This window comes from Ostrinia furnacalis, unplaced genomic scaffold (assembly GCF_004193835.3).
Source record: "Ostrinia furnacalis isolate ACB-3 unplaced genomic scaffold, ASM419383v2 OfSCF7604, whole genome shotgun sequence".
NCBI classification, from domain to species: Eukaryota; Metazoa; Arthropoda; class Insecta; order Lepidoptera; family Crambidae; genus Ostrinia; species Ostrinia furnacalis.
The window spans coordinates 142,561-168,621 of record NW_021137843.1 but is presented as its reverse complement, the minus strand read 5'-3'; the positions used below and the strand labels follow the sequence as shown (position 1 = coordinate 168,621).

The 26,061-nt window shown below is 37.6% G+C and overlaps 4 protein-coding genes across 8 annotated transcripts; 2 read left to right on the top strand and 2 right to left on the bottom strand.

Moving 5' to 3' along the window:
• Positions 1-257: 257 nt before the first annotated feature.
• Sap130 (Sin3A-associated protein 130) lies at positions 258-12,647 on the bottom strand. 5 transcript variants are annotated; one of them, XM_028322200.1, is made up of 13 exons: positions 12,244-12,647; positions 11,565-11,913; positions 11,217-11,369; positions 8,028-8,228; positions 7,329-7,447; positions 6,101-6,242; positions 3,326-3,440; positions 2,444-2,716; positions 2,005-2,093; positions 1,379-1,488; positions 1,148-1,225; positions 591-713; positions 258-503 (listed from the first exon to the last, which is right to left on the bottom strand). In XM_028322200.1, the coding sequence occupies exons 1-13, from the start codon at positions 12,478-12,480 to the stop codon at positions 351-353; spliced, it is 2,142 nt and encodes a 713-aa protein (XP_028178001.1). In that variant the 5' UTR covers positions 12,481-12,647; the 3' UTR covers positions 258-350. The 5 variants fall into 5 exon arrangements, with proteins under 5 accessions (XP_028178001.1, XP_028178005.1, XP_028178003.1 ...); XM_028322204.1 differs by having other exon boundaries at positions 7,329-7,423; XM_028322202.1 differs by having other exon boundaries at positions 11,217-11,366; positions 12,244-12,646.
• Positions 12,648-13,412: 765 nt separating this feature from the next.
• On the top strand, positions 13,413-15,716 carry inc (BTB/POZ domain-containing protein inc). The gene is made up of 2 exons (XM_028322220.1): positions 13,413-13,689; positions 13,775-15,716. Exons 1-2 carry the CDS (start codon positions 13,489-13,491, stop codon positions 14,225-14,227), a joined length of 654 nt encoding a protein of 217 aa, XP_028178021.1. The 5' UTR covers positions 13,413-13,488; the 3' UTR covers positions 14,228-15,716.
• A 2,361-nt stretch (positions 15,717-18,077) lies between these two features.
• Pkn (serine/threonine-protein kinase N) lies at positions 18,078-22,016 on the bottom strand. Its single transcript, XM_028322174.1, has 2 exons — positions 20,445-22,016; positions 18,078-19,927 (listed from the first exon to the last, which is right to left on the bottom strand). Exons 1-2 carry the CDS (start codon positions 21,749-21,751, stop codon positions 18,115-18,117), a joined length of 3,120 nt encoding a protein of 1,039 aa, XP_028177975.1. The 5' UTR covers positions 21,752-22,016; the 3' UTR covers positions 18,078-18,114.
• Positions 22,017-23,892: 1,876 nt separating this feature from the next.
• On the top strand, positions 23,893-26,046 carry LOC114365571 (glucose-induced degradation protein 4 homolog). The gene is made up of 4 exons (XM_028322175.1): positions 23,893-24,265; positions 24,537-24,704; positions 24,875-25,107; positions 25,308-26,046. Exons 1-4 carry the CDS (start codon positions 24,119-24,121, stop codon positions 25,369-25,371), a joined length of 612 nt encoding a protein of 203 aa, XP_028177976.1. The 5' UTR covers positions 23,893-24,118; the 3' UTR covers positions 25,372-26,046.
• Positions 26,047-26,061: the final 15 nt, after the last annotated feature.

The window sequence follows — 26,061 nt, the reverse complement described above, 5'->3', positions numbered from 1 at the left end:
TCTTATGCATTTCCTGACATAAAAAGGAAACTATGTTATGTATGTATGTTACACTCGTTCTGCCTGTAAACAGGATATCTCGATCTGACGAGCAGGAGTTTAGCAAATAACGTGTTCCTTGACCTTCCATGTATTGACTCTTATCAGCTATCATTTTAGCTACGTCAGAAAACAAACTCGTTACTTAATATTAAGATAAAATATTTATTATTAAAATAATTCTAAGTCACAGAACAAAATTCAAGTCATTCTTTCTAACATAAATATTATTCTTCATTTATTCAAAAATGTACACATTAACTAGGCTATTTACACGATATAGTTTTATTTCAAACAAAACTGGATCTTTGCTATGATTGCGACCGGTGTTTCCTGAAACACCGCTTATCAGCCTGTCGCGTGAGAATTTCCGATACAAAGTTCCTGTGAGTGAACACTCGTAAAATGTCTTCCCGGGCTTCTTGTATTCCTTCACAGACGATTTTACTTCTTTGTATGTTGCCCTGAAAAATGTAAGATTGTAAATATCAACCGTATAAGCAGGAATAAAGTATTTTAATTTTAACAGCACAGGATTTCTCTGTCATTACCTTAAGTAGCTCCAATAATGTATGAGAATGTGGCTGCAGGGCGGAAAGCGCGCGCCCTGACGCTGTTTCCAGCGCCCTCAAAACTCCCGACAGTTGTTCACCAACATCTGCTTCCAATGAGACCTACGAAAATAGTTTTGATTAGAATTCAGTATTTTTTTCCACTGAGAAACAGATTATGAAGTTTAGTGAATAAACCTGTCTCTAACTACTCGTTTCAAAGAAGTTTTCGAGGTAGTTAATCGTAGTTTGAAGCGCATTTTTACATTCCACACACTCGTGCAGCCTCCCGAGGAACCCAGTCTCTCGGAGTCTGCACGAGATGGATGTTCTAGTGGCAGCTACCATTTTAATTTGCACTCTCACTTATTGTAACAAGGTTGAAATTGTAACTACGATGTCTTACCAAATCGTCTATCTGCGCAGTCAGATGGTTCACCTTCCGACCCTCAGCGCTGGTAAGCACGTGCTTCTGGCTGGCGATGGCGAGGATGTCCGCCATTGCAATGTACACTCTCACTAGTTATAACAAGGTTGAAATTCTAAGGATGTCTTACCAAGTCGTCCATCTGCGCGGTGAGATGGTGCACCTTCCATCCTTCAGCGCTGGTGAGCACGTGCTTCTGGCTGGCGATGTCGAGGGCGTCCGCCATTGCATTGTACACTCTCATTAGTTATAACAAGGTTGAAATTCTAACTACGACTCTTACCAAGTCGTCCATCTGCGCGGTGAGATGGTGCACCTTCCATCCTTCAGCGCTGGTGAGCACGTGCTTCTGGCTGGCGATGGCGAGGATGTCTTTGGCGCGCGGCTCGCGACGCCGCACGTCGGCTGGCCGCGTGAAATGGAGCGCCGTCCCCCGCCAGCCGCATACGTAGCTTGAACTAAGTAGGGGGCCTGGGGAGATAGAAGTATAATTTTACCGTGTAACTGATAGGAACTGAGGACCGAGGATACAGTAGATTAATTTTACTATATGCTGATAGATGAGAAACTGTTTTATGATTTGTTAATGAGGGCTATTAGCTATCAGAGGGGTTTCAGTGCTCATCAGTTGGCGCCACTAGAGAGTAAGGTCACTGTCACTTGCCAGTGGGTTTTTATTGGCGGTCAACCTATAGATCCTGGCTACACAGCAGTTGCAGCGGTGGGAACGAGAGGTGGGAATAGTCTCTTTGCTAGTGGCTAAGACAGTGGTGCCAACTGGTGAGCGCTGAAGCGATAGATGGACTATTGATAAGCCCTCATTGGGTAGTGAACATGAAATAATTTTATGAGCTGTCAAACAAAACGCGACACTCCCGTAGATTTTTTCTACCCTTAGAAGTAAGACGCCACGACGAGTTTTCAAATTTTGTGATTTGTGAACCTGAAAACTGATGACGGAATGTTACTTTGGTAATTTTTACTTACGTTTAGGTGGCGGATTGATGTTGACCGGCGGTGGTGTGGGCGGCGTCTCGTCAGGAGTGAAATCACACTGTCTTACTTCATTAGTTAACCTGGCAACAAGAAATAGTCGTTTTATTGAAAGAACACAATTAGGCGCCCTACTGGTGGGGCAAAGTAGAATAATCCTTTAGGGTACACCAACAGAGTCATGGCATCAATTATCACGATTCATAGCCACGATAGCCGAATGGTGAAGGGGTCGGACTGGCCGACTCGTGATCCGGGGAACGCGGGTTCGGTCCCCGCCGCCGCTCGACTATTGTGGTGAGCTCACTCATGACACAAGCATATTTAGCTTAGTACGAAGGGCTAACGGGAGTATTAGTAATTTGTGTAATAACAAATTACTGATAATCTTTACAAAAAAAAAAAATATAAAAATAATAATCATCATACTCACATCTGTTTCCTCGGCTTCTTCCTAGGCGAGACGTCGTCCATCCTTGGCAAGTCGGGCTCATCGTCAGGCGCGGGCGACGACGACGCCGATATCGTTGTGGACCCACCGGAGCCCGGGCCTCCGCCGCGGTTCACGTCCTCCCACGTGCCCTCGCTCCTGTAGCAAGTGTTGTTGACGCTCACCGGCAACGGTAGCGGGGTCAGGGTCACCGGGGCCACTGACACTTGCCCCACCGGGGCGGGCGGCACAACATTAGTCGGCTTCGTTGGTGACCTGTTGATGTGACAAAGTCAGTTGGTGTTCGAGTTTAAACGATTTCTAAGCACAAAAACAAACATGCTTATAATATTTTTGACAACTGTTTTGTTGACATGAGCATCGGATCAATCAAAGCAGTCAGACGGTGACATAAGCTGTTATTTTTATTGGCTCAGAAACCGGTGATTAACTGTTTGAAGGAAGCAGCTTCTGAAACATTTAACTTTATTAGTTCAGATTCATATCTTGAAACGAAAAAATTTTGAAATATTATTTGTAATAATGAATTTGATCAGCCAATTCCGCGGTCCTGTGATTGAATGAAGGTCGTTCTAGGCTAGTAACCAACCAGTAACAGCCACCGGCATTATGTCGGCCGCCGGGACCGACAGCTTAACGTGCTCTCCGAGGCACGGAGGAGCTCGGTGGGCTACCGGACCCATCCACAACTTGTGACTCGTGATCGAAGGTTCACGCGTTAGTCACGAGCCCCTCAATTGCCCCACTATGTTGATCCCATGTGGGTCGGTTGGTTCTAACAACAATAAAAAAAATGTGAAAGGAAAAGTGGTTATAGTAAAAGCTATTAATAATTTGTGGTAAGTTTGGAGTGCCAGTTCTTACCCTTCAATGTCGCGTTTCCTCAGTATGGATGGGCGGGGCACCACGGGCGTAGTCTGGACGGAAGTGGGCGGAGGCCGACTCTCCGGTATTACTGTTACAGTGCTCACAGTACTAGCTGAAATAAAAACGTCAGTTAAATTTTATTTGTTCAATGAGTTAGGAAAAATCTTGCATTGCTCAACATTAGAATATGTTGTGTAAGTTTGGAAAACTACATTATGCAGAGATTATATAGTGAGGAACTCTTGATAATATCGCAGGTGTCTCTTTGCTCTTACTTAGATGTCAAGTCATGCAATTTTTTAGCTTACGTCCTAAAAGTAAAGCAAAGAGTATCATGGCGTGCGAGTAGTAGGGTGCTGCATGCAATGCATTATTTTTATATTTCTGTGGGTCAGCTATACGCTGAAGACCATCCACGCCTTGCATGTACAGTATAATAATAATAATAAACAAATAATAATAAATATCCTTGGACATTTTACACTGCGCTTCTAGTCCCAAACTAAGCAAAGCTTGTACTATGGGTACTAGACAACGGATATAAACATATTTAAATACTTTTTTTTTGTAAATACATACTTATTATACATAGAAAACACCCAGTCCAATACAAACAAATATGTTCATGCACACAAATGTTTGTACTGTGCGGGAATCGAACCCGCTACCTCCGGAATAGTAGTCCGTTTCGAACCACTACACCAAACGGCCGACTAATACTATAAGGGTAGTATTTAAACGAGTGACTGTAAATTTATGTTGTAAGTGTCAAAAATAGTTAATGTGGGCTAAAGAATTACTAAGTGAGCGACTGCGTGCGAGTGACGAAAAATCAAAAGAATAGCAACTTACAAAAAAAAATCGAGTTCCTTAAAATACAAAATGAGAAGCTTCATAATATTTGAGCGACCTAATATTTGATTGAGTGTCAACGTTAGGTCCTGCATTTTTTTCAATATTTGGCAAATGCTTTTTTTATACTGAGTGGTATTTTGAACTTTAATGAAGTGTTTCGAATGCAAAAACTACTTTGAAAAATACTATTATGAGCAGCGTATTATGAGCCCACATTTAAATAAAAAATGATCTTATGAAATAAATATTTGACGGAACACTATTCTAGTAGCGAAAAAAATAAATCATTAAAATTTAAGGGTAGGTAATCAAATGAAACAATGTATTATTAAAAATGAAATTTGTATTTTCTTAAATCGAATCAACAAAAAAAAAAACAAAATAAAATAAGTCGCTTCTGTAGACCCAAAAAAAAGTAATTTTATTAATAAGGCTCATTGGTACCTATGAGGATTGAGGAGCTCTACCTACTCATCGTCACTGTATGATAAGTGCTGGCTTGGACTTAGCGGGCCGGCCTCGTTTTCTTTTTTGTCCAATAGGTATCAGTTTTGCTTCCAGTGGCGGTGTTGTTAGTTTGAGCCGAATTGCTAGACCCAAAACGTGTTTGCATATTACATATTTTGTTAAAAATTCGGGACAGTCACCCGCCCCGATTCGAATTCGCGCGCTGTAACAATCTGTAGTTTTCATTAATAAAGCGTATCAAAATAAAAAAACATGAGACCTCAAATATAATATCAGTAACCAATAATCATTAATAAAGCAGCTCACAAAACTTTGCTTAGAATTAACTTTTTTGTAGTTCGTTCAGTAAACGTTCGTTTAGTAACCTCAATTAGAAAAATCTAATGTATCTTCATATTAAAGTTGCCCTCTATGTATTTCTAGTCGCTCACTTAGTAATTTAGTCGCCCGGATAGTATTTTTATGTTTGAAATGTAATAATCAAAACCCACATTTTGTAAGCTCGTTCTGGATTTTATTATTGATCAATATTCGTCGTTAGTTTGGTAAATTTTTCGCTTACTCAAATTCATACCGCTCAAGGTATTAAAACAGTATGCCATCATCAGTCGCAAAGGTTTTTTTTAGTCGCTCGTTTTATAATTCCCCATACTATAATAACGCGTTCAGGATGTTGCTGGGGCTGCCACGGTACTGCAGCGCATCGGGCATGTTTGCCGAAGCACTAACTGATGGCTTCCATGCCAACCTTCGAAAAAGGGCAGCCTCTATGCTGAGCCGTGTGCGTGGGAGCTCCAACGACATTCTGCGCATTGTAGCTGTGCCCCGATTACGTTAATTTTTAAAGTCTCCAATACATACGCGCTTCTTCTCCAGTTGCGCTCCGCTTTTCATTCCGCTTTTCCAGCTGAGGTGCAAATTCGGTATCACGGTAATGGACGTACCCTCCTAGTATTTTCATTGTCACATGAGATACCTATTTAGCTTTACGTTTACGTCTATGCTTCGTGTCAAATAGCTGTCAAAATGACACCGCGATACGCATTTGTCAAAACACCGATGTTCGTTCGTCCGAAAATTTTTTAGCGTAATCGGGGCCCAGGTCTAGTAGACTGCCCATTTATCACGCAGTGGGTTCGGCTGCATGTGCAAAATTGATAGTTTTATTTCTATGATGTAAAGTTGACTGTTATGAATTTTAAATATTTCTCCTTAGTGTAGGTATGGATTGTTGTAAGTCTGAAATAAATTACTGATTTGATTTTTAGTTACCTGGCGGTTGGTGCTGCTAGTAGTACGGCGCTAGCGGTCGCGGCGCGTGCACACACCTCGTAGTACCTACAGCTGCGCCGGCGCGCTGGCCACGAGGCATATTATACCTTCATGGCTTCATGGTTTCGCTAATGTTTCTTAGCTAAAAGTAAAGCAATAAGAACTATATTCGCATACCTGGCGGCTGGTGTTGCGAGTAGTACGGTGCTAGCGGTCGCGGCGCATGCGGCGCGGCGGCGCGCGGTACCTCATAGTAAAGCTGCGCCGGCGCGCTGTTGCCCACCACGCCGCGGACTCCTACGCTGGCCACGCCCACCACCTATATGAACGTTTATTATTTAATTTTGGTAATTTATTGGTAAGCAGGTATACAGTGTATCAAAACATTAAGGCATCAGATAATTTCATGTCGAAGCGCGTGGAAATCCTATACATATTACGGACCATTTACATGATTATTGACCATCTGAACTTATCCTAAAAGACAAGATAGAAGACAATAAGGAAAACAAGAAAGTGAAACATATCATAAGCTTTAAGTCTATGTTATTTATAAATAAAACAGTAGTGTTTTACTTTAAAAGAAAGGTTCTAATGAAACATTTAACACTTCAGAAACAGATAATAATATACTCAACATCAAATAAACCGCACCTTCCGCGACGCGAACTTTAACGATTTTCTTCTGACACAATCATGGTGCCCCAACAATATTGGTGTTATTTGAAAGCCCAATAAATATCCTTGAAGAAAAACACTTTTAATTTCTTAATAAATGATTAACATATACCATAAATGTGACTTGAAAAAATACCTCACTTTGGGCCCACCTATGGGATCAATTAGACCAATTTTTATGGTTATAAAACCAAATAATGATCTCACGTGTCCTCTTTAACAGATGGATAGCGATTAGTCCCAACTTAACAGTTTTATAGCCATAAAAGTTGGCTCTAGCGTAACTACCTATTTTTTGAAGAAGTGACTCTGGATCCTTCTAAAGACACATTTTTGGGGTAAAAACCTTTCCTTTAATGAAATAAAGGTTAGAACTAGGCTTTCAAATGGTGCCAATATTGGTGGGAAGTGGGGAAGCATACGTTTGAAAATGCTTGTCGCGGGAGGTGCGATTTATTTGATGTCGAGTGTATATTGATGTATAGCTAGAAGATACAGACCCAAATCTCTGTTACATTATACCCATATAAGTACCCACACTTAGATTAATACACAAAGAAGGTCATAGATGTGGATTTCTTAAGATTTTTTATGATTTTGTTTAAGCTTGTATGTAAAATTTCTTTCAGTATAAAGTTGATTTGTATGATGTCCACTTACTAAGGACTTGGGTTATTTATAAAACATAATGAACTATATTATAATATTAATATATTTTCCCACTCACCTTAGGCTGATAATTCCTCTGCAGCAGGGGCAGAGGCCGAGGCGATGGTGTGGAAGTCGCCGCTGGCGCCTGCAAGCGCGGCGCCGCGCCTCGCACTGTACCCGATATAACACCGCTCGCTAAATTCAATCACAATCATGGTTTATATGTTCTACAGTTTTATGAAGTTTGTTATACAAACTTTATATTACTTTATATTTTGAAAGAAAGAAAGAAATGTATTTATTTGATGCAAGTACACAGTAAGATTTGGCACTTATTATGAAGTGAAATAAACTTTGTGGATAATAAAGATCGAGACATTTATTTTTTAGATTTTATTCACACTACATGTTGTGGTACCATCATGTCATTCAAAAGATTTCTATGACCTGAATTAAAGATGATTTTTAAAACAATAATACTGAGATAACATTTAAAATTTTACTTTCTAGCTTTCTGTATTTGCAATTAGCCCCAAGGCTATGAGCAAATCAGTTCTACAATTTCGAATTACCAAATGTACTTTTACAATAGTTATTCATCATCATCATCATCATTTCAGCCATAGGATCTCCACTGCTGAACTTAAGCCTCCCCCAATGATTTTACAATGGCCGGTTGGTGGCGGCCTGCATCCAGTGCCTTTACCAATAGTTATTATTTAGGTTTAATTATATAAATAAATAGAGATCTCTCAATATTCATATTTTCACTTACAAGTCAAGACGGTGGCAGGCGGCAATGTGACGATCGTCGAGTGTGAAGGCTGCGAGGTCAGCGAGGTCTGCGATAGCGCGGGGGCCACGGTCAGAGGCGCCGCCACCGGCGCGGGGGGCCGGCTGGCGGGCCGGGGGGCCGGCGTGCGGCCCCCGTACACCAGCGCGCCGCGAGCTCCACGGTTGCTGGTTGCCCATGCTCCTGGTAACAGATTCAAAATAAGAATAAGAATAAGAAAAACTTTATTTGACACAAAAGAAAACAGAAAAACAGAACAAAGGGACTTAAAACTATACACGCATAATATTTTGTGCCAAAAAGGCGCCCGCTCAGCATTAATCGAGCCACGCGTGCATGCACGCGTGCCCCGACGCTGGTTTTCAGCGGGTGCCTCTCCAACCATCATTTTAAATACAAAAAACAAAACACTAAACAAGACATTGACATTGACAAGAGGGCGCCACTATCTCACCGCACCAATTTTGCTATGTTGAGAAAATACAAACAAAAAATAAAAACAATAAATTAGGATACAACACTGGAGTCGACTCATGACGCCAGCCCCCCTAGACAAAATGCACTTTAAAAATAATAATAATATTTTAAAATCAACTAGAGATTAATTACTTGGCCATGCCTGTAGCTGATCTTATATTACCAGCCCTTAAAGCAGATAAAAAAAAAAAAACATATAAATAATAATAATAAATATCCTTGGACATTTTACACTACGCTTCCAGTCCCAAACTAAGCAAAGCTTGTACTGTGGGCACTGGACAACGGATATAAACATACTTAAATTCTTTTTTTTTTGTAAATACATATATCATACATAGCAACACCCAGATCCGTCACAGAAATTAAAATGTTATAAGTCATCTATTTAAAACATTCTTGATGTGTATGTTTTTCTGTGTTTTGGACTGTGCAATAACATCTGCTGTTTATTTTTTTGATATTATTAGAAGCCGGTCGATCTCTTTTCATAAATAAAACACTGGATACTCATCTTTCACATTATATTGCCTTATTTTAGATACAATTCATCACTTAGCACAAAAGCGCGCGGAGTCGTCTCCGCGCGTCCCTCTATTCTCTGACGTTTGATGCTAGCGTGACATAGACGTATTGTCAATGTCACTATGACAGCATCTCATTGGCCACAACGATACCGTTATTTTAACGTTTTAGATTTTTCATAATTAACAGTTCGGCCTTCCTGCAATTCCTTCGCCCTCGAAGGTCTTCTCTACCCAAGGCACACTTGACGCCTCATATTGGGATCCGCTGTGCACCTTGCTAGGTCCACTCTGCCATCTCCACCACCATTCGCGCACCACACGCGCGCCCTGCTGCTCCACCACGCGCGCACCGGCTCCGCCCGCGCGTTCTTGCTGCACGCGCGGCACCTGCTGGACTCCTGCTGCGCCGACCGCGCCGCGCTGGCGCCGCTCGTGACGCGCCGGCTCGCCCGGCTGCACCGCCTGCCCGCGCACTCGCTGGCGCGCGACCTGCTGCGCGCCGAGCGCGAGCCCTTGCCGCTGCTGGCGCTGGCCGCCCTGCTGCTGCCCGAAGCGGGCGCGCTGACCGCGCTGCTGCTGCCCGAAGCGGGCGCGCTGACCGCGCTGCTGCTGCCCGAAGCGGGCGCGCTGACCGCGCTGCTGCTGCCCGAAGCGGGCGCGCTGACCGCGCTGCTTTAACAATTAATTGAAGTATCAATCATTATAAGAATACCAAAAATATATCACATGTTCAACGGTATAACTGGCTGCTTTACTTAATTTCAATTAGATAAATATTTTAAGCTATCTCATCTTGTAGTACTTACTCAACATCAAGAAAGAAACATCATGATACTAAAACTGGTTTGCACAACACAGGCCTTAGCTTCAATTTACTTGAATAAAACTAATTATTAATTCTTCTCCAAAATAATGCCAAGAGGTTACTCGGGCATGATTACCAAACTTATTTTAATTAATCTGACCATATTCTTTCTATTCTTTATAGATTTTAAATCTCAACAGGTTATTCTTCGCAGAATGTAAACATGAACAAATGAACACCGTTCAATTAAATTTACTTTACTAAAATAGTTTATTAGGCATTGCAATTAAAGTAGGCACATACCATAGCTTTCACACACATTCCTGGCATTATCAGTAAAGACTGACAATACCTATAACATTTGATGCATCATTCACTTCCATGCATTATTTTGCTCAAAAAGGAAATGTGTTAATATTGTTGCTGTTGGAATAATCGATAATAATAATAAATCATAACTGCTCTGGGGCCATCGTTAGTCAAATTGTTCACCACTTACGTGACCACAAGCCAAGTTACGGAGGGAGTATCTTCATAATTTGCGTCATCATTTCTCGTACTTAAATACTTTTCTGCATCTCACACAGTTGTCAGCGTGGTTTCCATGACATTCTCTCTTCATCATATTCCATTATAATCATAGAATCGTGGGCGTTTTGTGTTAATATTCGTGACAAATAACACGAAACATTGGTCACCTGGAACACTTTGAAATCACGTTACTATCATAGGTTTCAGATCTCACTTCTGAACTATTAGAAGCCGGTCGATCTCTTTTCATAAATAAAACACTGGATACTCATCTTTCACATTATATTGCCTTATTTTAGATACAATTCATCACTTAGCACAAAAGCGCGCGGAGTCGTCTCCGCGCGTCCCTCTATTCTCTGACGTTTGATGCTAGCGTGACATAGACGTATTGTCAATGTCACTATGACAGCATCTCATTGGCCACAACGATACCGTTATTTTAACGTTTTAGATTTTTCATAATTAACAATATGTAGTAAAGGTAATAAGTAACAACCTAGTCCATAAAATCTATTTGTATCTGAAATTCATAATTTGGCTGTAACCTGTTTTGTATGTCTTAAAAAAATAAATAGACAACTAGATGCTATAAATATACAATTTAGTTAGAAAGCAGTATGTTGCAACACACAACTCAATTATGGTATAATTACAGATATGAGGACAACAATAAAAAAGTGAGATTATAAATAGGTATTAATATAAACACAGATAATGATTATAAAGCAATTTGAATAGTACCTAGCTAATTCATTTGCAAGTGAATGTGTGTTGAAATAAATTGTTTATGTGTACTTAAATGATTTATTTAGTTTGAAGCATTCTTACCTTGGGCAACTCCTTGAGAAGCAGCAGGAGTGACAGGCCTGACAGCTAGAGAAGCTCCGGCAGCCAATCCACGCGGCACATGGCTCGTCATACCCACACTTTTACTCACTAGCACTCCACCTGCAGTGCTCACATTCACGCTTGATAATACTGCTGAGGACAAACGATTTTGTTAGAGATATGGCTTTTGGTAGTGCAGAATCATCAGAAACTCATTCTACAAAGAATGTAATGAAAGTTAATAGAACCATGAGTATAAATAAGTTAAAAAGTAATTAAAGTTTTGGTAATATTAGTACTAAATACACATATTTAGCTAGAACTATAAAAAAGAGGATGCTCTATTACCTGGTCTGGTGTTGGCATGTTGTAAAGGTGACAAAACTCGAACACTGGGTGGTAGTGTCCTCACTGAAGAGCTGACCACCATTCCTCCAACATTGAGCACCTGAGATCCACTCACGGGTGGGGTAGCACTCGTTTGGACATTATTTGATCCTGTGCTGTTATTGGAAACTTGAGCAGACAACTGTGACCCCTGGCTTATGATCTGTGTGGCCGGGCTCAGAATCTGGCCACTTGGACTTATAAGCTGAGATTGTGAAATTATCTGGGTGCCTTGACCAATAAGTTGAGAACCCTGACTCACAATTTGACTGCCCTGCAATATTGGTGATCCACTCACAATCATTTGTGGCTGGAAAAGGGAAAGCATATTGTTTTATTTAAGACAATTACAATGCATTTTTTCTTAAGCCATAACTGGCGTTTTCCACACTAAACTGAGATTAAATGTATAGGAGACTGATCTTACATTTTCCTCAGTTTAACCTACAAAATAAAATATGATTTTTCGACTGCAAACATAGCATTTATCCGAGATAACCTTAATAGTTTGAGAAAACCATGAGCATTAATAGCATTAATTAGAAAATCGTTATTAATGTCATGGTATTTATTAATAACTATTTAATATTGATTTATCTAAGAAAGTAAATTGCAATTATGAGTCTTGGAAAGCAGTTACCTGAGAACCGACGCTTGGAGATATGATTTGAGCAGCTGGACGCATTAGGCCCACAGGCCCGGCGTGCGTCATAATCTGACCAGAACCTGATGTTTTCGGTTGCCCAGGGAGTAAATGAGCCATTTTAACTTCCGTATTAGATACACTTTTCACAATAGTAATCTTTTGAGGCGCTAAATCAATTGGATACATTTTGCCACTTGTAACCGATCTTTCATTATCCAAATTGTTACTCATTATGACATACTACAGTGTTTTATCCAAAAGACATTATATTGATAGATTCACAGTTACCGCAATCAACAACTTTTACTTGAGAAAATTGATGATATTTCTTTATTCACAAAAATTGTTTGACTAAAAAATAGCAAGCAAAAGAGGCAAAAGTGATGTACAACATCAACCAACTTCATGACTTTGACATTTGAACCGACTAAATCAATAGTTTTATAGAATCGACTAAATAATTACATAGACCAGCAGAGACATCAGAACGTGGAACGTAAAAAAATATGGTCTACTATATGATTAAACTTATGGGGCCGTCCATATATTACGTCATTCTAAATTATAGTTTATTGTTCACCTACAAAAAGATTATTTCTAAAAAGAAATTTCTTCCAGCACACCTAGTAAGTGAGACTGCAAATGTGAGAGGCGGCTAAGGCGCGTACAATACTAAAAAAAACTCATAATAAACATACATAATGCAACATAGATGTACACAAATACAGTAATAACTACAGATAAAATACTCTAACAATAATATTACATACAGTGGCGGCGTAGCATGGGTTGGCACCCGGGGCGATCACCCCCCCCATGATTGTAGGGGGGGGGGGGGTCTAAAATCTGAAAAAATCGATGACGTAATTTATGGGACGGCCCCTATGGAAATTAATTATAATTCCAATAAACATAAATATTAATGTACACTGAAAAATACTATAAAATTGCTCCATATTATTGTGATGATGTGTATGTATAAATTAGCCAAATATTTAAAATGTTAAGGAATAACCTTTTCTAGCATCATAATAATGCAATGCTGATGAAAGGGATGATGCAGTGTCTTTTAATTTTATGTAGAATTATTTTTTTTATTTAATATATCGATTAACTAAAATTAGTCGATTTTGTGACTAGAATTAAATTGGCATGCATGTAAAAAAATCCATAGACATGTCGGCCATTTTGATAGAATGTGACATATAAAAAAAATGATTGTTGTGTTTATGGTACGCCATGGCGGATCGAGTTGGACACGGTGAATTTGTGAAAGAAAATAATCAAAAATTCAACAATGAAAGGCGGAGTAGTAAGCAATGGGTCAAACTAAACGTTGGTGGCACATATTTTCTAACTACGAAAACTACTTTGTGTAGAGATCCTAATTCATTTTTATATCGATTAGTTCAAGAGGACAGTGACTTGATTTCTGACAGGGTTAGTTCAAAAATTCTCGTCTTTTGTATGATAATGAGTGTCCTTTTTATGCGTACAGTGCTTTATTCAAATTTCATTGTTCCAGGACGAGACCGGCGCCTATTTAATAGATAGAGATCCTACGTATTTTTCTCCAGTGCTCAATTATCTTCGTCACGGTAAACTGGTTATAAATAATGATATTGCCGAAGAGGGAGTGCTAGAGGAAGCAGAATTTTATAATATTACGGAGCTGATTAAATTAGTTAAAGAAAGAATACGTCAGAAGGAAAGGAGGCCACTGAAAGATAGCAAAAAGCATGTTTACAGAGTTCTTCAGTTTCATGAAGAAGAGTTGACCCAAATGGTTTCATCAATGTCTGATGGTTGGAAGTTTGAACAGCTGATAAATATTGGCTCCCAATACAACTATGGAAACGATGAACATGCAGAGTTTCTGTGTATTGTTAGTCGGGAGTGTGGCAGTACTGTGAACAGCAATGATATCGAGCCCACTGACCGCGCCAAGGTGCTCCAACAAAAAGGTTCACGTATGTGAGCTTAGTACAAACTTATTTTTTGAGACTGTCAGCTCTTGTGTGTGAATTGTGTATATAAGTATTAGTAGAGTGTAAACAGACAGTCTTTATTATGTTTCTTTAATACATTTGTTCATTTTAGATTTTCTGAATAGTCAATTCATCAATTGATTGGTAACTTGGCTGGTGTCATAAAACAAAGAAATACTCAGTTTGATATAACAGAGGTAACTAGAGGTATAATTTGAATGTTTATTATGACATAATATTGTTAAATTTGTTGAGTGTCTTGTATTTTATAAACTTTGTTCAGACTGTAAAGTGGAAAGAAAGTAAAATTCTAGCTTCCCTAACAAAGAAGGTGGTGATAATTTAGCAATAAAACAACTGTAGAATCAAATATAGCATGTTTAGACAAGTAAGGGCTATGTACTCCAGTGTTAGTGATCAATATAAATTATAAACCACCCGTACTTAAAGTCTTAAGAAGAGTTTAGAATGTAATTATTAATATTACAGTTGAATTTTATTTTTTTACATTTTGTAATGTGTCTGCTTGTAATGTTCAAATAGGTGTAAATATTGTGAATGTGTCTCTGGTGAAAGATAATATTACACAAACATGTAAAACATTTGTAAGGGAAGCTAAATATTTTTTTTACGGACCACTGTTTAAATGTTACAATGCCTAACTTATATCAGGCTTAGACATTTTATTGCAAACAAGGATTTGTCCTTGGACCTTAGTCATAGTTTGTTGGTTGCAATTAATACCTAGCAACAAGCATTAGAGGGCTAGACAACAGTTAGCTATTTTACTACATTTTATAGCTTAAAATTTTATATTCTTGTGAGTTATGGTAATGCTAGTGTAAGTTACTATGTATTAAAAACCTGCAGCTTTTTTTGCATGCAGAAGTGTGTTTGTAACAGTTGGATATATTGAACCCTGCACAGTGTGGACTGTGGACAATCATGCTCTGCAGGGGTCAAGCCGTAATTCAAAGGGATGAAATACTAAGATTGTTGATTGTGTCTAAAACAATAATATAGCTTGAGAGTAAATGCTAAATGATTCTACGAACTGTTTGAAACGTCACTCCCAATAAGGAATTTATACAATATTAATATAAAGAATCTAATAGTTTTATAGTTATAATAGCATAGATATACATTTAGCACATTAAGTAGCACATTTCAAACAAAATTAGGTGCCTTTTTATGTTACAGTAACTTGTGAGTTTTATTCAACTATAATATAAGTATATTTAACACCAAAATAGAATATATAGACATGTTCCATTTTTATAACACAAATTTTACATCTATAAAATGTAGCTACATATTTGCTAAATGTGCACACAGAAAGACAGCTTAGAAATTAACAGTGATATATTAAAGTACCCCTAAATACATAGTACAATTGTTCAGATCAGGAAATCTGATGTTAACTTGGTTGTTATTTGGTCTAGAATAATAAACTACCAATCATAACAACTAATACCAGCAGATACTGATCAGTTGAAAAGCCTTCAAATTAGGGGGCATAAAGCAATTTTTCAGCTGTCTAGGTTGGTGGTCCAAGATATTACTGGCCCTTTCAGATTATATATTTTTCAATTTAATACCTACATGTTGTGTGTTATTAGATGTTACTTTTGATTGTAACATATTTATTACCCATCTGACAATATTTAGTATTAAATCCAGTTTAATTCTCCTCTTTTATTTGTTTAAATGTTATACACCAAATACTTGTTCTCTGTTGAGAATAAGTTAGGGTGTTAAAGTATGAAATTGCCGATTTTTTCGTCAATATTCCTTTCAAAAACAGCTCTGTAAAAATATGAATACATATTTTTACAGGTATGAATTTTCTTTCTTTTTTTGAGTATCCTATAGATAGCATAATGTTGTCTCAATCTACTTTTACAAAATTTCATAAAACTAAGATTTGTGGTTCTTTAAAAAAATTAGTTTCAGCCTTTACAAAAATGTTTGTATGGATGAATAAATTTTCGTAAATCCTTATTTTCAGCAATATCATACTATAACACCTAATATGTATTTTAGTTTGGTTTAGTTATAATGTCAGATACTGTTAAATGAAGAAAATCTGTAATAAAATGTTTTCAAGAAATTTTATTAATTCCAGATTTTGCTCATGTTTTTTCAGATTGTATTTTATTGGTAATAATATAGTCATTTGAATCCCCAAAAGTTGTTTTATTCACAACATTGCGTTGGTTTTAATTTACAAAATACTTACCATGTAATTACGTTCTACGTCTTGACGGTCACATTTTTAAGGACCATACATACCCGCGACACTTGTGATTGTTTATATGGAAGGAATCAAAACCCCGAACCTTCGAGACTTAGGTCCGTATACCAACTCTCAACCAATGGACCAAAAGTTAGTTTTAATTTAGAAAATACCTACCATGGACTAATATGCCTTTACGTCTTGACGCTCACATTTTTTCTTCCAAGACCATACCTGAAAGACTTTATATGGTTGTATTAAGAGATTTATTGAAGGAATCAAACTCCGGACTTTAGTAAACATACCAACTCTCAACCAGTGGCGGATTAACGTATAAGCACTACAAGCACGTGCTTGGGGCCCCTGTTCTCCAGGGGCCTCCATCCTCTGCTGGCGTTTCATTTCATATCTACACAGTACACTAGCTGCGCCCGCGAATTCATCCGCGTAGAAGTCGAAATATTCTCATAGGATTTATAAATGGTTTTTTAAAATGTAACAAACAAACGAACTCTTCAGCTTTATAATATTAGTATAGATTTTATCGAGATTCATCCACAATATTTCTTTTTTGATGAACTTTCATTTTATACTTTCTACCTTCCATTCCATTCCTTCCATTTCCATTTAAGCAATAGAGGGCCTACACAGGCTCTGTGCTTAAGGCCTCGGATACTCTTAATCCGCCACTGCTCTCAACCAATGGACCTTATAGGCGAAAGTTGTCTATTCATTGAACATTGTATTGGTTGGATAGAAATTGTTTGTGCCATAAAAAATGATTCGTAGTTTATAACCAGGACCGGGTCGGAAATATATTTTGTGGAATTATTTCGTATGTTTACTGACGCAACAGTACCCTGAGCACGAATAATTCGTGATAGCAGTAGTACACATTTTGTGCTGTGGTGTTAGTAGTATCAAATCATATCGAGAATGCATATTTATTCGTGCTCCGGGTACAGCAGAGGGCTTATTTCACTATTCCCCGTTGACGCCAATTGGAGCTTTTATTGGGGAATAATGAAATAAAAAGTTCATTAATCCATTGATTAATCCCCGTTATATTAGGATTTTATTTTGACGGGGATTGTCAATGGGGAATAGTGGAATAAGCCCAGTAAAGATGTCGTTAACCACATTAACTACTGCCACAGTACGAGTACCTACCTACTCTGAATGGTGTATGAAGTTAGGGGGAAATATGCAAATCAAAACACTTTTTGAAGATGATTACCTTTATTTTTCGGAATAAGTAAACAATTGACTGAAAATGTAATATGATTTGACACGCTTTCACTTAGAATATTATTAGTTATATTGTTATTTTCTACGTTAATCATTTCATAACTACATCATATATAAATCTATAACACGATATTTTAAAAAAATAAACATTAGCACTATTTAAAACTTATGTTATTAAATTACACAATTTATTATAAAATATTGCATTTAACTGCATTAAATACAAGTTAACAAGAGTATCTCTTTTAGATGCTCTCAAGTAGAAATAACAGTGATATAATCAAAATACAGATTTTCACACAATTGTAAGGCAATGGGGTTTATTGTTTGTTTTTCTATGAGAAATTATTACTTAATTTCTAGAACTTAATGCTTTATTCGACATATTTAGGCCTAGCACCAATCTGCCATGTATGTGAAGTCTTCGAACAGTTTGTGGTCAGTGGCGGTGAGCGCGCGGGGCTCCTTTGGCGGCGTCAGCACCGCCGCCTCTGACGTGAACTCGCTGTCGAAGTTACTCACGTCCTCTAGATTGTTTATCGTTGGCACAAATGGTGGCTTCACTTTTCTAAGTAACAACTGTTCCCAATTCACGTTTCGGAAGAATGCCTGCTTCTTCACATCTTCGGCATCCCGTTCAGACGATCCTAAACGTCGCTCAGGATTTTTCCTTAACAATCGCCGCATCAATGCGATCGCCTCGAGAGACAAAGTCCTCGGGTAACGAACTTCATCATTAACAATGGAATCAAATACTTCTCCTTCGTCTTCACCTGGAAAAGGTGATTCTCCAACCAACATTTCAAATATCAATACACCAAGTCCCCACCAGTCCACAGCTCGAGTGTATGATGTCTCTGTTAATACTTCTGGTGCAAGGAATTCAGGGGTTCCACAGAATGTGCCAGTACGATCTCCCCAACCCATTCCTTCTTTGCACAGACCAAAATCGGCAATTTTAACGTATCCATCAGTATCTAGTAACAAGTTGTCTAACTTTAAATCTCTATAAATTATGTTATTTTCATGTAAATACTGTAGACCTAATACTACACAAGCTGCATAAAATACTGCCCTAGGTTCTGTGAACACATCTGCATGTATATGCATCATAAGATCACCTCCAGCTGCATACTCCATCACAAAGCAAACATGTTGATCTGTTTGGAAACAAGCAAAAAGGTTGACCAAGAAAGGATGTCTTATTGCATTAGCTACCTCAAATATTCTCTTCTCTGATAACAAAGAATCAACCTCATCTCGGGCGATTATATCGCCCTTTTTTAAAGCTTTTATAGCAAAATATTCATTAGTGGGTCTGTATTGAGCAAGAATTACTTTTCCAAAATGACCTCTACCCAGAACACTTAGAAATCTAAAACTGTCCATAGACATATCTCCGGATTGTCGTCGCAAATCATGTTCTTTCCCCATAGTATCAATCACTGATGATGAAGATCTAGAAGATGATATTATCATTTCTCTGGTTACTTCAACAATCTGATCCTCATTACTGGGATATTCTAAAACAAGTTTTGGGGACGGTGAAGGTGGATATTCCACTAAGGGAGTATCACAAGGAGTTTGCGGTTCTTTTGTGACGTAATTATCCCTTGTGTATGAATCTTCTAAAAATGCAAATGCCTTTTGTAGCTCTTTTTCCATTCGAAGAGTGGATACATTGGGAGGAGGCTGCATTGGTAGAGTTGGTTTTGGCGGCGGAGTGACCGGTATCGGTGGTGTAGTGGGCGTTGTTGGCAGCCCTAGCGGTCTGACACCAGCCATGCCTCCAAGTGTGGCATTTGGATTTTCAACATCTCTGTTATCTAAACCAGTAGCATCAAAGTGTTGATTGGCAATGTGAGCAGTTTGAATATTTTGTATTGATGGTGAAGAACGCTTAAGAAGTCTGCCCAGCACCACAGCAGGTATAGGCATTTCTCCATAAGGTCTTGGAATATTTTTCCCTTGTTGTTTGAATATCTTTCTCTGGCGTTGAAGTTTAGGCTTTCTTGAGATGATGGGGTTCAAAAATTTGATTTCTGCAAATAAGAGACCTTGGGGTTCAAGTTCTAGAGCCATGCCATGCCTGATGTCATCAATGAATTCTTCTAATCTTAAGAACTTGACAGCACAAAGCCCACGCCAGTCCTTCCAATGAACTCCAATTTCCAGTTCTCTTGATTTATCTAGTTTAATGGTGAATCTGTGAAGAAACAGATAAAAAATATTTCAGGAAGATGTACAAATTCTAATTAATCTAATGATTTATTGAAATGCTTAGTCTTTTTAATAAAAAAAATATTATTTTCATTTCAAACAATACATTATGCTAAGAAACCTAAAAGATCATCACATGTCCTATTCATTTAGCAAATATGTATGTGCCATACATAGGCTGATAAGATAATATGAGTAATAGTAACATAGATTATAATTCAAGGAAGCACAGGTATAAAAGATAACATAATTAAACATTTTAGAATTATGTCACACATTTTCAGAAGTACCTGCTTGATTGGTAGATAAATCTCTGTGAGAATTGAATTTTGGTTACAATAGATGTTTGTTTTTATTTTAAATATAAATAACTAAGGTAGTTTTGAATCCAAACATTTTAGCTTGGATCACTACTACACACTTGGACACATATTTGTATCTAAATAGGTACAGTTCTTTAGTGAAATGTGGAATTAAGTATGTACATTAAACATTTATAATACCTTTGGTCCCATGCTTGCTGAGAGCATGGCCTCCAGCTGGTCTGAGCCACTGTGTGGTTGTCAAGCTTCATGACAGCCATTATTTCATTGCTTGTGTCTTCTTTGATGCTGTATGTGTATTTCATTGAGTTCCGAATAGTTACACCTTTCACAAAAGACTTCAAGTCCGAGGGACTGGCCAGGGGGTCCCGTCGGCTACGACCTGGCACATCTTCAAGCAGGTCCTGGCAGCCCATTAGCCGCACCTCTAAGGTTCCTGTTACTTGCACACAAGGGCTGATCATAGGAGCCGGCGATAGGAACTGAGCTCTGGAACCACTGCTGCCAGACAGACTGACATAACCTGGGCTGGAACCTGTACTCCTCAGCTCATGTCCAAGTTCCGCAAATGCTGCACTTTCCGAAGGGAGCTCTTGGCGACGCATGTCCAAAGATTTACGAAGCAAATCAAGCTTCTGGGTTGATTCAAGTAAACTCGTTTGAGCTTCCTGCAATGCTTTCTTGTCAGTAACTTTTTTGTCACTTTGTAAGAGTCTTATGGCATTTTTAGAACCTTCCACAACTGCTGCTTCGATTCGAAGTCTGTTTCTTAGTTCTGCAATTCTTTCATCTAGCAGTGCATCAATGCCACTCCCATCAGTGTTTCTGCCATCCCCGTTTGCACCAGCTATATCACCTTTCTGCTGCTTACTTAATTTCGAAATACGAAGTTTTAAATATTCTATTTTATCTTTAGAGTCAGCAAGCATTTGGTGAGCCTCTGCTAACAGTTTCTTATCTCTAGATTGGTTACTGCTACTGATGCTTTGAATCATATTTTCAGCACCTTGTTTCACTTTCAGCTCAATATTTAGCTGTTTTTCGAGGGAAGCTAACTTTCTGTCGGTAGTTCCTTCACCAAGCTGCCTTTGTTGTTGAGCTGCTTCAGAAGCAAGGATGATCTCCTCATCATAGGAGAGGTCTTCTGGTGAGGTCGGAGTGGATTGTCCCCGAGACAAAATTAGCTGCGATTCAAGTTCTTGAAGGTCTGACTTGAGTTGATTGAGTTTGATGTTAGCTTTCTTGATTTGATTTGCGACATCAGAAAGAGATCTTCGGTCCGTCGCAACTTCGCGCAATTTCTCAGCACCCTCCTTTATTTTGAGCTCCTTGCGTATTTCTCTGCGTATTACATCCTTGAGCTCCTCCAGCTTAGACGGCAAAGCTATTTCTGGAATACACTCAGTCTTGATTCCATACTTGACACCGAGTTCATGTAGAACAGGGTGGCGAATATAATCACTGTGGTAATAACCTGGGTCTGCCATAATTGAGGATGCACAGTCCAACGTCAGTTAACCATAATTATGTGGGAAAATATCACTACTATTGCTTAAACATCACAAACGTTAGAGGTAAGGCATTTATCAGCGGGAATGTCTTTGAACATTAAATCAGTAACCATTATGCTAAATAGTAGAATTTCACACTAAATACAGAACTAAACCACATAACAAAACAATCTTTACAAGACGATCGGTCAATGAAACCAATGAAACGATGAAACCCTACCATAATGCCATAGACAAAGATGACCACAGACGAACAAAATGACGTCTACCAAAGATAATCTTTGACGAAATAAAAAAAATACAGGTATCGCCAACCTTTTTGTTGATCTCTCATGCCGTTTTCATCGTCGCCTGTTAATTTTTAACGAAATTCCCATACAGCAGGCTATGCTAAAATTAATGCTTTTTGTTGGAATAAATTTTAATATTTTTTCAGACCTCAATTTGTAGAACATAGGGGGCGTTTGGCGGAAAATAGCACTAGCTAGCGCTAGCAAATAAAATGGCGTACTTTTAGCAGTAACTGCTGTCACTGTTCAAAAATGTATGGGAAACGTCACTTTTGAAGTTTAACAAAGGTGTCCTAGCTGAAATCAAGCTAGTTTTCGGCAGTTGCCATGTTTGCTAGCAAATTCTAAAAAATGCTATTTTCGGCTGAACGCAGCCATAGACAAGGTAGTTTAATGAGTGAATGAATAAAGAATGACAGGGACCGAATGAATGAATGATTAGTAGCCTTTTTACTCAAATCAAACATAGCCTCAAAAACAGGGTACGGAAACTTCCATACTACGATCAAACTTGCTTCCAAACAGCGACTTCAGTCGATAAATTCCAATACTTTTTTTTTTCTTTATGGCTCTCGCGGATTGCGTTTAGCCACGACAGGGTTCTTGATTTTTGCGTTCAGTTTTGCCATAAGTTTTGCGGACATTGCGTTTAGACAGGGTGGGATTGGGTTAAAGTTAAAAGGTAGGGAAACGAATCAATTACGGATGGAAACGGAACAAAGGATGGTTTTCATAGGATCAATTTAGGTGTGATATAATTACAAAATAATAAAAATAAAATAATATTTACATAAGTACAATATACATTACTATTTACAATTTTATATTATTATGGGTAATAAATTCGGCTAGGATATTATAAACATCAATGTTATTGGTATATAATAGGCAAGTGATGGATGTAGGAAAAGGAATTTTAATGGCTAAAAGAGAACTAATAAAAGAGGAACGATCATATAGGCAACAGTAAAAAAATATGTGATTTAAGTCTCCGACGCCAGAACCACAAATGCACGAATCATTATCAAGTACATGAATTTTAGCCAAGTGTGCTGGAGTGCACACGTGACCAAGTCGCATTCTAGTTAAAATGGTAGTAACTGTTTTGGAAAGATTCATTTTAACAAACCATNTCCAAAATGGCCGGTGTTGTTTTTGTTAGGTTGAATGCATTCTTGTTTTCTTAGCCATCGTTTATGAGTTCTGTGGCCCTATTAAAGTATTGAAGAGTCGAGTCAAATTCAAGTTCATTCCTTCGTACCTGCTGCTGTTCTGGTTCATCGGAGTTTTGTTCGTTCCTTCGTGAATCGCGAAGAAACTTTCTGTTATGTTAACAAGTGATCTGAGTTTTCTCAAAGTGCAAATGCTTTTTTAGTGTTGTTGAAAACTTTGCGAAAAGACGCTTTTGGTGTATAATATTATGTGTGTTCATAAATAAAGTAAAATTATTAAATTGAAAAGTTTTTGTTTATTTGCATTCCATGTGCAATGTAGAATTTTTCCAAATCCATTGTTTTGAAAATAATACAATACGTACACCATAAAGATAAATACTTTCAAAATAATGGATTTGAAAAAATTCTACATTGTACTCAAAAAAACAATAATTCTTTGAAGGTTATGAGGGCCTATGTGTGCGTGAACTGTGTGTATGTGTGCGTGGACTTTATGTATGTATGTGTGCGTGTACTATGTGTGTATGTGAGCGTTACGTACGTAGGTTAAGTACAGCGAATTTAACACCAGGCTGTCAATTAGTAGGCTCAAAAATTTGACAGAGAGGGTTCTCTATTTCCTATGTATTACTTTTCTCTATGCTCAAAAATCTTAAAAACGGACTGATTTAATTATTTTTTATATTAATTACTTCAAAACAGTGTAACTGTTTATTTTGAAAACATTTTCTGTATCTTGCTTTCATAAAATATATTAGGGGATAACTTGTCAAAACGGTGGCAAGCACTTCAAGTGACGAAAGACTTTCCTTCCTTTCATCTGTCAGTCGTAACGTTTCACTGTGCAATATCTCCGACATCGTTTTGATGGAAAAATAATGCCAGTTAAAGTCGATATCACTCCACCGCCACCAGCTAACTCCAAACAGCCTGGTGTAACGAAGTCTCTGCTGTATAACGGCTCTAAATTTCAAGGACATCAAAAGAGTAAAGGAAATTCATATGAGGTTGAAGTGGTTTTGCAGGTTAGTAACAATAACAAAGTAGGTACGCAATTAATGATATGTGCTAATCAATTGCAATTTTGTAATTATTATTTAGCATTTATGTTTTGGTTTGCTATGATTTAGGTCATACTTCGTAAGAAATAGATTAGCGATACGTGGTTCATGCGTAACTTACAAGATTGGATACTTTACCACCAATATTTCCACTACTTCCACTACCAATGAACTCCTTATCTATCTTAATTACGTGACTCTAATACATAGTTTTATAAAAAATATTGTTTTCCAGCATGTTGATGAAGAAAATTCTTATTTATGTGGTTATTTAAAAATAAAAGGATTGACAGAAGAATTTCCAACGTTAACCACCTTTTTTGATGGAGAAATTATATCAGCTAAGTACCCCTTCCTAACGAGAAAATGGGATGCAGACGAAGATGTAGATCGAAAGCATTGGGTAAGCCTAATTGGACAAAATTTTGATAACTATTTGCTTTTAAATTTGAACTACCACAACTTATTCGCCTAATGTATTTTCAAATGTGTATTAATGTGAAACAGCTGGTATATTAATTGAGTAGGTTTTTAAAATGCAAAATAATAAAACTGTCTTCTTTTGAATTTCAGAGTAAGTTTGACTTATTTGTCCCATATCTGAAAACGTTTAATTCAGATTCATTTGATTACGACTCTCTTGCCAAGGCTGACTATGTGTTTATGAGATGGAAGGAACACTTCTTGGTTCCGGATCACACAATCAAGGATATAAATGGTGCTTCATTCGCTGGTTTCTACTATATATGCTTCCATAAATCAGCTGCAACTATAGAAGGTTACTACTACCACCGGAGCTCGGAGTGGTAAGTGTCTTTTATTTTTTTAGTATATTGAAATTAGTTGTTGTAATAAAACTTAAGTTAATATGTTAGGGTGTTTTTAATTTAATTTTATTTGGTTACATTAATGTTGTATGAAAGTGTAGGAACTTTTTAATAAGGTTTGTAGGATCTGTAGATAGATAGTGCCAAATGTTACAATATTCTTATGTATATCTTTACAGGTATCAATCTTTGACTTTAAGTCATGTTCCTGAACACAGCATCCAAATCTACGAGTTCAGATGAAGTGGCGTGTGGCAACATTGAAACTTGGATTTATACTTGTGTCCGCTAGTACTTACTTGTTCATTAAGTCTTCAGTCAAAAAAGACAAGGTTAAGAATGTTAAGTTTTTTCAGTAATGTAAGTTAAAGATGTGAGGGCGAATTAGTATTTTCATTTGATCCAGGCAGAACAAAACATCCCAGTAAAGTTATTTTACTTGTAATGAACAATTCAGTATGTTAGTCGGATCTTGCATATACTTCTGTATAATGACTGTTTATTTTGACTACTGGCTGATTGTAGATATGTTATGTTGAAAACTCAATACTCTTTATATTATTTGTATGTAGTGACATGGTGACTTATGATTTATTGGCCAATAAGAACCTTACGATGAAATCAAAAGGCTCTTTAATGCTAAGTTTTGTTGTTATTGTGATATTTTGTACAAATTACTTGTGTATAAGTAGACTTTATACATACTGTATTGTTTTGTATCATTTTATTGTGCATAATTTTTTCAGCAGAGTTACCTTTTATTGCTTGTGTAAAATAAGTATATGCAAGTCCAGAGAACTTACAGGGAATCTCTATAACTTGAACAAGTTTATAATCAAAGTGGAACCGTAGGAATTAATTCAGCAATGTTATTGATAAAATTGAATATTTTTTTTCAATAAAATATCTTACAGTGAATCTGATTTTTTTATT